Source organism: Rhinoraja longicauda, chromosome 2, assembly GCF_053455715.1.
Source record: "Rhinoraja longicauda isolate Sanriku21f chromosome 2, sRhiLon1.1, whole genome shotgun sequence".
NCBI lineage: Eukaryota > Metazoa > Chordata > Chondrichthyes > Rajiformes > Arhynchobatidae > Rhinoraja > Rhinoraja longicauda.
Window position 1 is genome coordinate 76,221,755 of NC_135954.1, and position 14,803 is coordinate 76,236,557.

General features: G+C 39.1%; 1 protein-coding gene across 1 annotated transcript in view; it reads right to left on the bottom strand.

The window, feature by feature from the left end:
* Window positions 1–14,803, bottom strand: part of LOC144605954 (dynein axonemal heavy chain 11-like) — a 261,975-nt gene that overhangs the window by 149,902 nt on the left and 97,270 nt on the right. The window contains exons 32-39 of the mRNA XM_078421667.1: window positions 14,632–14,792; window positions 10,659–10,815; window positions 10,436–10,581; window positions 10,240–10,356; window positions 7,670–7,808; window positions 6,185–6,277; window positions 3,326–3,520; window positions 1,738–1,815 (exon numbers count right to left, since the gene is read on the bottom strand). Of these exons, the coding sequence (XP_078277793.1) occupies window positions 1,738–1,815; window positions 3,326–3,520; window positions 6,185–6,277; window positions 7,670–7,808; window positions 10,240–10,356; window positions 10,436–10,581; window positions 10,659–10,815; window positions 14,632–14,792 (1,086 nt within the window). The remainder of the gene's footprint in view (window positions 1–1,737; window positions 1,816–3,325; window positions 3,521–6,184; window positions 6,278–7,669; window positions 7,809–10,239; window positions 10,357–10,435; window positions 10,582–10,658; window positions 10,816–14,631; window positions 14,793–14,803) is intronic.

The following is a 14,803-nucleotide window of genomic DNA, read 5'->3' on the forward strand; positions in this document are numbered from 1 at the left end:
AGGGATTGGACATGTTAGAGGCAGGAAACATGTTCCCAATGTTGGGGGAGTCCAGAACCAGGGGCCACAGTTTAAGAATAAGGGGTAGGCCATTTAGAATGGAGACGAAGAAAAACTTTTTCAGTCAGAGAGTTGTAAATCTGTGGAATTCTCTGCCTCAGAAGGCAGTGGAGGCCAATTCTCTGGATGCTTTCAAGAGAGAGCTAGATAGCGCTCTTAAAGATAGTGGAGTCAAGGGATATGGGGAGAAGGCAGGAACGGGGTACTGATTGTGAATGATCAGCCATGATCACATTGAATGGTGGTGCTGGCTCCAAGGGCTGAATGGCCTACTCCTGCACCTATTGTCTATTGGTACATGTTACAATAAATTGATCGTGAAATCTTGAAATCTAATGCCAACATAAATATGGTGAAATCCCAGTCATTCTTACACCAACGTTTGATGATATCACCATCAACAAATCCTCCACCAATAATGTTACTAGTGACTATGTTGAATAGTCAGTTAGAAATCATAGAAAAGTTACAGCAAGGAAAATACCATTTGGGCTGACAAGTCTGTACCAGATCTATCAAGGAAGAGCCCAGCTGCTCTCACACCACCATCTCCTCATAGCCCTACATGTCTCTACTGCTACTGCTGGCAATGTATTCCAGGCCTAACCGCTTGCAGGGTGAGAATGCTTTTTCCCCACCACTTTTGTTTGTTTTGTCATTTGCTTTCATTCCCTTATTGACCATTCCACTAATATAAATAGTTTATCTCTATTTATTCGGTCAATATCCTTCACTGTTTCAAAACCCTGTCAGCCCCCCTCCCATTTTTATTTATTCCAGTAAGAAAAGTCACAGCTTTTCCACTGTCCAGTTCCGCGTGAACATTGGAGATGCCACCTTTAAATGAGAGACTAAAATGGGGCCGGCTTTGGTCTCTCCCGAGATATAAAGGAACCAATGGCATTATTTCAAAGAAGAGAGATACTAACCCACGGATGGTGACCAATAAGTGTCCCCAATCAAAATAACAAGAATCATAAAACAGTTAGCAAGATTTTGAAAGCTGCAAATGGATGCATTGCTTTCTACAATTCAACAGTTACATATTTATTTTAGTTTAGATATACAGCACAGAAACAGGCCTGTCAGCCCACCGAGTACATGACGACCAGCGATCCCTGCACACTAACATTATCCTACACACACTCGAGACAATTTACAATTATACCAAGCCAATTAACCTACAAACGTGTACGTCTTTGGAGTGTGGGAGGAAACCAGAGATCCCAGATAAAACCCATGCAGATCACGGGGAGAATGTACAAACTCCGTACAGACAGCACCCAGTCAGGAGTAAACCAGGGTCACTGGCACTTCTTAAAAGGCACTCTATACATGAAATACTTTATATTTTCTAGATATAAAAAATTCATTTGGTCTTTTTTTTAATGTTTCACAATGGGAAAATCTATTACAGGCACTCCTCGACTTATGCAACGCTTATGTCCCAAGGGCCCATGCTCAAGTCAGATGTTACGCAAGCTGGAAACGGAAGTGCTACTGCACACACGTAAATTTACTATTCACTGCCGAGACCGAGGGATAGCTCTGAGGCAGTGAACAGTTTAAAGAATTGCTTATGCAAGTACAAGTTTATGTAAGTAATCCATTATGCAAATTGGGAAATGCCTGTATTTTCAAGTAACCCTGCAACTTGAGACATGATATTTTGCCTACCTGACTCTTTCCTGTTCCAGCATTTCCAACTACAAAGACCGAATGACGAACAGTTAGCAATTCCTCCAGTTGAACCACCTGCAGGAGAGAAACATTGCAATGATTATTTAAAATGAGAGGACTGATGCTTTTTTATTTCAGAAAATATTCTGCCACATTATAGGAAGGATGTCGACAAAATGGAGAGGGTACAGAGGAGATTTACTAGAATGTTGCCTGGGTTTCAGCACTTAGGCTACAGAGAGAGGTTGAACAGGTTGGGTCTTTATTCTTTGGAGCGTAGAAGGTTGAGGGGGGATTTGATAGAGGTTTTTAAAATTTTGAGAGGGACGGACAGAGTTGACGTGGGTAGGCTTTTCCCTTTGAGAGTGGGGAAGATTCCAACAAGGGGACATAGCTTCAGAATTGAGGGACAAAGGTTTAGGGGTAACATGAGGGGGAACTTCTTTACTCAGAGGGTTGTGGCTGTATGGAATGGGCTTCCGGTGGAAGTGGTGGAGGCTGGCTCGATTTTATTATTTAAGAGTAAATTGGATAGGTATATGGATAGGAGGGGATTGGAGGGTTATGGTCTGAGTGCAGGTAGATGAGACTAGGTCAGGGAGAATGGTCGGCGTGGACTGGTAGGGCCGGACAGGCCTGTTTCCATGCTGTAGTTGTTATATGTTATGTTATATGTTATATTTGGGTTTCTGGGCCTATGTATTTCAATTTATTCCATGCTCCCATTTTTATCCCATTTTCATTTGTAGTGATTATTCTTTGAACCATTTCTCTGTCAATTCTTGACATCAAATGCCCCTCAAAGTGGAAAGCTGTGAAATGAATTTTGAAAATCTGACTCAGTTTCTGCTGCACTTTGCACCTAGTCCTGTGTGTGGCACTCTGAAAGCTAGTCCTCAATCCTACCAAGACAAGTTGACAGTTTAGGTAATTGAAAATTTTGGAGTAAAATTGGATGTGCACCTCTGAGGTTCAATTCAAGAATGGGGTCAACACGATAAAGATAATGGAGGAGAAATTCTTCGCTGACTTGGGCACAGATCAGCCACCTAGTACGCTCACTTTTTTTATCATGTGTATGACTTGCATACAGTTCACTTTGGTACCCAATTGATATTAAATTTCAGCCATGTATACATTGCACCTAATTGAGCTGCTTTTGATCTTAGTCTATTCTGGATACAGGATATTGACTCTGGGTGAGACAAATTGCAACATTGTCACCTTTCTTAGTACGGTATATATCAAGTCTGCACACAGTTATTTGAAGATGCATAAAACTGGGAAACTCCATTGTTCTTTGCTTTTCTCAATTAGTTAAAATTGGAATGAAGAGCTATAATCTGATTTATTATAGTTTGCAGTACATTTAATTTTAAGAATGACATACTGGTTTTATTAATATTCAAATAATAATATGAAGTAACACAATTTACAAATCTCTATACATTTAAGCACCGCAACAAAAAACAACTTGGATGACTTTCAGTGTGCAACCTCCCCACTTAACCCCTGCTTAACCTTCCCCTCTCACCCCCCAAGTAAAAGAGAAACAGAGATTTTATGAAAATGTAGAAGTTCATACCTTTAGGATAAAGCTTTCTTCAGGCTGTAAGTTGAGTTCCAAAGTAGATTCTCTAACCATCTGTTCAAATTCCTGGTCTCGCATTCTGGGAACATCCAAGGCAGGGAATAGATCGCCAATAAGTCCCATAAAAATGGGTATATCATCCGTCACAATCTTTGGCAAATTAAAATCCCTTAAGGCACGCATTAATACCTTGGAAAATAGATGACATGTTAAAAAGTAACGACGTGTCAAAAAGTAACAGTAATAACACTAATTTTATGCAGGTTCATAGCAATATAAACAAAAGCAAAAGATTTTCCTGCTGGTTGTGCTTGAAAGTTACATTAAGCAAGGTGGCATGGTGTCATCGCCGAGGGAGCTGCTGCCTCACAGCACCAGAGATCTGGATTTGATCCTGACCTTGAGTGCTGTCTGTGTGGAGTTTGCGTGTTCTCCCTGTGACTGTATGGAGTTACCTCGTGTGTTCGAGTTTCTTCCCACATCCCAAAGACGTTCAGGTTTGTAGGTTAATTGGCTTCTGTAAATTGTCCCTAGTCTGTAGGATAGAACTAGTGTAGGGGTGATCATTGGTCAGCAAGGACTTGGTGGGCTGAAGGGCCTGATACCACACTCTGATCTAAACAGCCATGTTTTCCAGAGATGCTGCCTGACTTAAGGATTTTTTGATGCAAAAGTGGGATAACACAGAACATGCGTGATGGGTGATTGATGGTCGGTATGGACTCCATGGGCCACAGGGCCTGTTTCCATGCTGTGTCTCTAAACTAAATCCTAGGCTTTCAATCCTCTTGCTGTGAAAACCAGCATATCATTTGCCTTCTTAATGTCTTGGTGCAATCGGACACACACACTTTCCTTTTCCGTTCATCAAGGACAGAAGGCTTCCCGTCAGGCCGCGCGGCAAGAAGGCTTCCCACCGGGCCGAGGCCACGGACTAGGAACGCGGCTGGTGGCTTTTATCGAGGCGCCACGGTCTCGATGACTGCTGGATGGCCGCGGAGAAGCCCAGGTCGGAGCCCAGCCTGGGCCTCGCGGGTTGGAGTCCGGGTCTTCAGAGCGGCCAACAGAGCCTGCGGCTGCAGCCCGGGATGGCACCACGGAGGCTTCAGGAGAGGACTCAACATCATTGTGGAGAAGTCGATGACAGTGTCAACCGACGGATGAGATGGTCACGTGAAGTTGGGAGTCGGCAGCGGTGAGGCCTCGGCGGTGGTGAACGGTGAACGGAGAGCATGGGCGGACTGCCGTGGGGGGGGGGAAGAACAATGGACAATAGGGGGGGGTAACAAAGGTCAATGGGAACCCGGCATGGGAGAACCGCTGTGGGGGGGGGAGAACAAAAGGTGGATCCAGCGTGCTTTGTAACTTTGTTGGCACCGTAGGTGGCCACTATTTATATACATTGGGTATGCAAGCAAACAATTTAATTGTGCCTTGTCACATGTGACAATAAAGTATAAAGTATTGCATTCCATTAAATATACCTTCTGAGACTGTCACCCCAACTGGAGGAAGAGCAAGGATAATCGGCAGCTAGAATCAACAGCACCTCAAAATCAGTGTTTTCACTGATAAATATATCGTCATTCCTTCCTTATCCAAATATAGAACAGTACCACTCAGGAACAGGCCCTTCAGGCACCAATGTTTGTGCTGTACATAATGCCAAATCAAACTAACCTTCTCTGCCTGTACATGATCTATATCACTCCATTTTTTGCATATCCATGTGCCATTCGTAAAGTCTCTTAAATGCTACTTTCATGTTTGCCTCCACCATCCCCCTTGCCAGATACCCACCATCCCATGTCTAAAAAACATGTCATGCAAATCCCATTTAAATTTTGCCCTTCTCACCTTAAAGTTATGCCCTCTCATCTTTTACATACTTCCACCCTAGAAAATGGATTCTAACTGTCTACCCTACCTATGCCTTTCATAATTTTACATACATCTATCAGGTTTCCCTTCAACCTGACTTTCCAGAGAAAGGGTTAAAACTCCAGAACTCGTATCTGAACAGACAGCTCGACTACACCTTTTTCCTTAATCATCCTGATTTGAAAAGAAAAGAATAAATCCTGACCAAGGCAAGTTTCTTGCAGAATAATATCTGTAAAAATAAATAGGTAATCAGAGAACGTAGATTTGAGTATCTTTGTTATGTTTACTTAGTTGGCTAATTTCAGACACATTTATACAGCAAGCTGATTTAATAGCAGCATTTTAGGCACTGGCCACAACCACATCCACCTTGTAATTTCAATATAATGTAATCAGGAAATAACTTTTTAAACTTTCAGCTAATCAAACAGCATAATGAGATAAGGAAAAACAAGCATATTAAAAATATAATTAAATTCTGAATAAATACACAGACAAAAAAATAGGTGAAAAGTAGGGCAAGATCAAACCAGGTAAAAATAGGTACAGTGATTGTATTTTATGCAAACGATCATGTTTTGGAAAATGTATTTAACAGCCTGAATTAGTAATAAAAGTAAACTGGATAAGTTTACTTCAAAATGTTTTTTAAGAATCATAGCTGTTAAATTAATAATACACATCACTCCGAAAAGACTGCAATTTCGTTGAGCAAAAAACTAAATGTTGGAGGAACTCAGCAGGTCAGGTAGGATCTGTGGAGTAAATGGACAGACAATATTTTGCGGTTGAGATCCTTCTTCAGACTGCTGCCTGACCTTCCGAGTTCCTTCTGCACTTTGTTATTTGCTCAAACTTCCAACATCTGCAGATTTTTCTGGCTGCAATTTCTGCAAAAATTATGTTGGCTATCTTAGAGCAAAAAATAGTCAACAGCAAAGGGCCACCGGATTTAGGACCTTTGATTACCTGATCTTCTGGCCTATTCTTGTCTCCTCTCTTAAGGGAACCAGCAACAACTAAAACCGATTTCACGGCACGAAGACCCCAGTCATAATGGTCCTTAACAAAGCAAAAACGGAAAAGCTCTGGGTTACAAACAATAACACATTATTTCACTGTTCACAGTCATCACATATTTCCATCATTTTTTGTGCAATAATGAAATAATTCTATGATTCTGCTTAAAGCAGAAGAGCTTGCTGTGTGTTCAGCTAAGAAACAACTATTTCTCCAGTACGTCCTTTCATAATAAACTTGAGTGTATAATTCACTTTAACACAACCTCACTAACTTTTTGGAGGGCAAAAACAATAGTTTACATGGTACAAATCACTAAATCGGTGATATCAGTGGATATTCCATGACCACTCAATTGTTGGTGCAAATTATAGCAAATTACAGCAATAATTGGGTACATTTTTATACAATATAGGTAATTCTTGGAATTTAAGCCTTCTGTACATATAGTGAGGAAATATTGTAGATTCCAAAGAATTCAATTATTGACAAGCCCATCACAACAATAGTATTTTAACAACAAAAAAAAACCTGGACAATACGCAAGTATGATCTCACTAATTTTCTAAAAATCTACTTATTTGAAAAAATCCAGAAAATATTTCTATATCACTCAATCAATATTTTCGCACATCATTGCTATTTAATTTTTTTCTACATTTAATGCAGGGGAATAGCAAACAACACTGGTAGACTAAGATCCTTTATTGCTTGAATTCTGACTTCTATTGCTTAATGACAAAGCTAACATTTAGGTTTAAAATAATTAACAGAGGAGGGCAATAAGGAATAATTGAAATCTTTTCCATTTTAGAATTTTTATTCTTCATTTAATTTCCCATTTATATAACGGGAAGTCCAAGACAGTCAAACGTTCAGACAGCTTCATCGTGGACAATAATCTGTGTACATCGCTCAATATATTTTCATATATCTTATTAGTATGGACAGCATTACAAGGGAAACATGGTGCTTTCTGGTCAAATATTAGTATGAAAAATATCAAGTGTTGCTGAATGATTTTAGCTTTTAAATACTTTGATTTAACTCTCAAAAGCAATTGTCATTATGTCCAACTATTAATACAAGTGGACTGAGGTAAACTATTTTCTTACAACTTCAGTCATCTCTCTCCCCTGACAGTTTAACAGGTCTGGTGGAAACCACTTTCACTTGATGAGGTCAAGTTCCAAATCCCAAAGTGTGCTATTTAACATTAACATTTAGAATGACAAAGTTATTTTCTGAGGTTACTGTGCTGAAATGTACAAGAGAAATTCCATTGTAATTTATACATAAGTTATTTATGGCATTGCAAAATCATTGCAAAATCCTTTAATGTTAAAGTCATAATCAAACTTATTTCAATTATTTTTGTAAGAGTGATTTTAAAAATCAGGAATTCAGCCAAAGAAAGCAAAATAAATACTCAACCTGTTTTGAAAGCAGCTCTTTACAAAGAGTGTACAAGGTAATGAATTTCCTGGCCAACAATTTGGCATCTAAAAACCCTTCAGCAACTAGCATAATCTCACAAATCAGTTCGATATCTGGAACAACCATTGCACAGGGTCTACAAAAAAAAAAAAATACATTAACAAAGTATGACTGTAATTCAACTACATACACAAGTTTCATAAATTTATTGCATCTATAAAATATTTTGTAGAAAAGTCATTTAACTGCTGTATCCACATAATGTCATCCAATATTTTTTCATCATAGGCATCAATTTTACAGCATGTTTTTATTTGCATGTATTTTAATTGAACTGTTGTGTTTCCTCCAAGAATAAACAATAGGTATGCCCTGGAGAAAACCCATTTTTTAAAACACTAATTTTATCAAAGCTGACAGTTTTCAATCATTGAAAAAGGATTAGAAGAGCCCTCAGCTTTTTCAAGAGAAATCTTACGAGTAATCTGATAGAGATCTTTTGAATTATGACCATGAAAAAAAAATGTATCAGTTGCTGGACATTTATAGTTAAAACCAGAAAATGCTGGTAACACTCAGGTCAGGCAGATTCTGTGGAAAGAGAGACAGATAAAGTGTTCCAACGTGCAATATTAACTCTGTTTTTCTTTCCCCATATGCTGCCTGAATCCAGCATAGCTGTTTTTAGGTTTCTATTTGCTATATTGCAGCAGTCAATAAAAGCCAGAAACGGTTGAGGTACAATAACAATATTTAAAAGACATTTGAACAGGTACATGAATAGGAAAGGTTTTGAGAGATATGGGCCAAACATGGCCAAATTGGACTAGCTTAGATGGGGCATTTGGGTCTGTGTGGACGCTTTGGGCCAAAGGGCTTATTATGTGTTGTACGACTTTATTTAAAAGTTGTTTTCAGAATCTCCACTTTCTGGTCCATTTTTGTATACTCTAAAATACATGATTTGATTCAAGCTTCATTTACACAGTCGACACAACAAAGACACCAAGGTGCATTGTTTAATTACTGGTTCCACAATTTTTCTATCTTTTGGTTTACTTCCACTCACTGTTTAAGCAACCCAGTCATTCACCTCAAATCTGTTTGATCAAGCTCACAAATTCAAGATGTGTATTACAAAATAACATTTACATGCTTGCCAATAAGTAAAGTATTGCATTTGCATCTAGCCAGCAAACTTTGGCAATGAGCAAGGAAAAGGATTGAAGCGTGCATGCTGTGGAAGAACAGCTAATTGAACAGTCACTAAACAGGGCCAAAGTGTCACGTCAGAGGGCTGGGAGCTGATGTAAGAAGGAGCAGGCACCAAGTGGAAATGGGGTCATATGTTTGTGGAAATGTCAATGATAATTGCCTTCCAGCAGATGTACTCCTGGGGTTAAAAAAATAAAAAATTCTTGACGTATTTCAAGTGATTTCAAGCAGCCTCCAGCAGTCCACCCAAGGATCAGTGATAAAGTCACCTAAACTTCAAGCTGGTGCTCAGAAGCAGCAATTGTTTGTTACCCATTCATTTATGGAGCCTCCTTATAATTGGATCAGTGCTCATTGAATGCCCAAGGGACAGCAAGACACTATCTGGATTTTCGACTGTGTATAATCTAGCTTTCCAATGAGAAATAAACATGTGACAATCAAAAAGGACAGATTCATGTGGTTCACATGCTTTGTGGTCAGAACACTGAGAAAACTTTTCTTCCAAAAGTCCAAATCATACTCTTCCTGTAATTTTCAGTAATGTTGTTGTATGTGTGAACATCGGATTTGATGAAATAAAAATTTGGAGAAATATACACTGCATGGCCTTTGCAATATCACTGAAAGTTAAAATGACTACCAAGCACTTTTAAAAATCAATTTAATCTTCACTTTGTTAATATACTTATTGCTAATTTATTTTTAGTATGTTTTATTTAATAATTTTTGGTGAGCAGTATTTTGCATTGGTATTGGTTTATTACTGGTACATATATTGCAAGTACATATATTGCAAAAAGAAAAATAGCCAGCGTGCAGAATATAGTGTTTCAGTGTTACAGCTGCAGAGAAAGTGCAGATATTACAATGTGCAAGAGTCACAGAAGTCATATTAGGAGACAGGTCTATTCATTTGTCTGATAAAAGAGGAAAAGCTGTTCTTGAATCTTGTGGTATGTGCTTTCAAGTGTTTGTATCTAACAATTGATAGAATTTCCTTTAATATGTAATATGTGTTTAAGCTGTAATATGTGTTGGAAGGAACTGCAGATACTGGTTTACTCCTAAGATAGCCACAAAATGCTGGAGTAACTCAAGCCAGGCAGCATCACAGGAGAAAAATAACTGATGACGTGTCGTGTCGAGACCCAAAATGTCACCTATTCCTTTTCTCCAGAGATGCATCCTGACCTACTGAGTTACTCCTGCATTTTTCCTGCAAATTCTCTGAGATTTAGCTGAGACTGCATGGGGTTCACTGCTGTTCTGAACAAAATCTGACTAATGTAACGACAGCTCTTTGAAATCATGCCTCTAATCAGAAGTAATGAACAATTTACTTCACTTACCTGAAAAGTGCTTTAAGATTTTCTGGCAATTCTGTTCGGCCAGCATAACCTGGATTCATGGTTATAAATATTCCAACTGCAGGTTTAAGAGAAATTTCTTCACCAAGAAAGACAAATCTGAAAACAATAAAGATATATAAGGCTGCCCATATGGATAAATAAATAACATTGACACGGTTCATTATTTTGCACTCACCTCTTTTTCTTGTTTTTAATGGCATCTTGTATTGTTTTGACTTGCACTGCAACAACTGACAAAACTTCAATGGCGATCCTATTGAACTCATCAAAGCAGCCCCAAGCACCAGTTTGTGCCAAACCTTTATAGATGTTGCCTATGGACTGTATAATGCAGAACCATCATTCATATATTCTGTTTTTTAAGGTACAAGCATCAAACCACTCATCAGGAACCATACCTTATAATCCATTTGCTCAGAACAGTTGAAGACATACACCATTACTCCAAGTGCACGTCCAAGATCCTTGGTGGTTTCTGTTTTGCCTGTCCCAGCAGGACCTGCAGGTGCTCCACTCATGGTTAGGTGAAGAGACTGTGTGAGGGTTATATAGCACCTTCAAACAAAAACAAATAGCAAACTTTGCTTCACAATCATGATCATCATTTTCATACCAACGCAAAAGGGCAAAACGTACTTACTATTGGTTGGCAATTCCATTGAGAAGTGCCAGCAATATCCTCCATGCAGGTCAATTATTCTGTGACTTTTGAGCCTGAACATTGTAATGCAAAAGCCAAAGATCAGATGGAGATCAGAAGTGATCACACCTGAATTCCTGCTCCACCACTCGACTCAGTACTAAAAGTCAAGAGCGGGGCTGCAACATCTCGAGCTGATGGGCAGTGACGGTTGGTATAATATGTGCAGCCCTATGAATGTGAATGGGTTCACCCACGGAAATCCACTGGTCACTGACCTCCAACCTGAATAACACCCTTCCACCACAAACCTCTGTCTTCTATGAGTAAACCAATTCTGAATCCAATCGACCAAGTCACCTGAATAGTGTACATAATTATCTTCTGAATCAGCCTCTCATAGTTCCAAATAAATTTATTATTTCAATAGTTTTATTAAATGAAATATTTTGGCAATTTTGTTAATACTCGTTACATCTATTCTTTCCACCTGAAATTTCATAAATGAACCTTCCAAAATAGAGTTTTGTTTTACAAGTACTTACTCTTTAAAAGACTCCTTCACAAAAAAACAGTTACTCAGAAAAAACAAGTAGATTAGACATATTCTGTTAATTTCAGATAACTATACATAGAGCTTGTTATATGTTTGGTGTACATCACTAACATCATAATGTTTTCACGTTAGTTACAAGGGAAGCATTGTTGGTCTTTATCAAAGAGTTGTGCAATAATTGTTCTCAAAGATACATTATCACTAACCACTTACTTAAATGAAAGATTAGAATTGGTACTGGTGTGTTTCACTGCCGTCACATCAGATCAATAGATAATCATAAATCAGGAATGTCTTCTCATTAGTAAGAATATCACTCGGCTCACCCTTTGCATGAAAAATGTTCTCACATCAATCTTATTACATCTGCCTTTCATCAGTTTAAACCAAGGCACCCAAGTTATATATCATATTCTAATGAATTGAGCTCCAATTTAAATTAACTTTAAAATTAATCGTCTTACGACTTGTCTAACTATGATGGATCATTTAATAACTTTTTATAAACATCAGCAGATGAATGGTAGGTAAATAGATTTTGTACAATTGGGGCAAACGGACTCCAGTCAATGCCACATTGTAACATGTTAGGGCATCTTGCAACAGGATTCTGAATTCATATTTTTCTAATCTCTGACACTGCCATCTAGTTTTGCCATTTTACAATCCTATAGAATGAGAATGGCAAAACTAACGTTCAAGAGTCCAAAGTGTTTATTTGTCAAATGCACTGTATTTGACCAGGACTATGAAACTCTTCCTTGATGCAGCTGTGCATGAACATTAGACCAGAACAAAGAATAGACAATAGACAATAGGTGCAGGAGTAGGCCATTCGGCCCTTCGAGCCAGCACCGCCATTCAATGTGATCATGGCTGATCATTCACAATCGATACCCCGTTCCTGCCTTCTCCCCATATCCCCTGACTCCGCTATCTTTAAGAACTCTATCTCGCTCTCTCTTGAAAGCATCCAGAGAATCGGCCTCCATTGCCTTCTAAGGCAGAGAATTCCACAGATTTACAACTCTCTGACTAAAACAGTTTTTCCTCATCTCCGTTTTAAATGGCCTACCCCTTATTCTTAAACTATGGCCCCTGGTTCTGGACTCCCCCAACATTGGGAACAGGTTTCCTGCCTCTAACGTGTCCAATCCCTTAATAATCTTATATGTTTCAATAAGATCCCCTCTCATCCTTCTAAATTCCAGTGTATACAAGCCTAGTCGCTCCAGTCTTTCAACATATGACAGTCCCGCCATTCCGGGAATTAACCTAGTGAACCTACGCTGCACGCCCTCAATAGCAAGAATATCCTTCCTCAAATTTGGAGACCAAAACTGCATAGTTCTCCAGGTGCTGTCTTACTAGGGCCCTGTACAACTGCGGAAGGACCTCTTTGCTACTATATTCAATTCCTCTTGTTATGAAGGCTAACATTCCATTGGCTTTCTTCACTGCCTGCTGTACCTGCATGCTTCCTTTCAGTGACTGATGCACTAGGACACCCAGATCTCGTTATACGTCCCCTTTTCCTAACTTGACACTATTCAGATAATAATCTGCCTTCCAATTCTGACCACCAAAGTGGATAACCTCACATTTATCCACATTAAACTGCATCCACATTAAACTAACATTAACCACATTAAAAGAAAGTTTTTTTTCAAAAAGAGTCAAAAATGTAATTCAAGGTGTGAAAATTTACCATTACGGACTTCACAAATAAATACCCCAAATTCTGAGGTACAGAATAAACATGAGTATGGGGGAACAACTTTTCTCTTTTTTTCCAACTTGCATTTCTTCATGCCTGTACAGATGACGTGTTTTAAAAAAAAAATTACAACAGGTTTCTTTTGTTGCTTAGCAGTTCTTTCCAGCACCCCAACTCCTACCCCCACCCAAGAGTTTTCCGTACAACATTCCTTCAATATGTCTGAAACAGGGCCAGCAAGTTTTTGTGCAAGTTGTAAATCTAAATGATCACTGTTATTTGCTGTGCATTATTAGATCATTAACCCATCTTACTTATATTTGATATTCATTTAAAAGTACTCGTCTCCATTCAAACTGAAGGCCTGAAGGCTATTAGCTTCTGCAGTTGCTGGTTTCTCCAAATTCAGCTGCTCGTCACTTAAGAAATTTGCTTTGAAAACTGACAAACATATTCTCTCAATTGGCTTCTGCTAGGAACCAATAGCTGTGGTATTCATCATTAACGTTGTGGGAAAAACATCTGGACAGAATGCACCAGAATGCAAAACAACAGGGGAGTTAAAGGAAAAAGGGGATTTCTGCATAGCAAATCATGATGCAGAATGTTTTCTGGGAGCACAGCCCATCTCTAATGCAGGAGTCACACATGAAGTAAATTGAAATTAATGATATTTCTCTTCCTGAGATGTTTAAAGGTTAGAAATATAAAAGCTAGTGCCCTTCCTGGTGAAATTATTTATTGTTCCTGGTGTATGGCCAAGGTCTTTCCAAGGCCAACTTATAAGCTTTGCTTTCCAAATGTCAGTGGAAAGATGCAGGGAGTAGGAGGAGGAGGTGGATAGATTTAAGGAGAAAGTGGCCCAATTAAGTTGATTTCCAATCCTGCTTCACCTGACCATTAGTTTGACTTCGGGGGGAATTTGAGTTCCATCCGCCAGATGTATCTCAAACAGCGGTAGCTTCAAAATGACTGTGCTGCTGTCATTCTCAGAAGGTGATGAAGCGAGCAATTGGAACACATTTTGGCAGGTGGTTCCTTTACATCTGTAATTATTAATTAACATTGAGCTTGAAGGAATTGGTGACCTTCCAATTTCAACAAATGGCCCAGGGAGCTTCCTTTCCTTTTCAGTGGGATTAAGTGGAGCAGGACTGCCTCCTCTGAGTTGCAGCTTAGCTAGGAAGCTGACTAATGTCCCACCCTTTGTAGTGGTGAGCTGCAACAGGAAGTTGCTTGGTTTCAGCAAATTATAAAGAAGTCCCGACACACAAAATAGCTGTAGCCTTGTTTATACTACAAGATACAAACGGCCCCTGCACTCTAACTTTCTTTATCCATCCAGAGTGGATGTAACCCTCTCCTTTATATTGCCAAGAGATGGGATAAAATTAACACAAAGTAAAGGTTTACTGAAATCATAGTGTAACTGAGCTAATATTTCTTAGCATTATTTACCTGTCAGTTAGAGGAGTGATCACAAGTCGAGGAGTGTTCCCCAGATATTCATAAGAGTATCGAAAATGAGCATCACAAATGTCAGCATAACAGTGGGTCTGGTGGACATCCCAACGATGCCGCAATTGGGATAACCACGCAAAGGCTTGGGAGCTTGTAACCTGAAGAGATG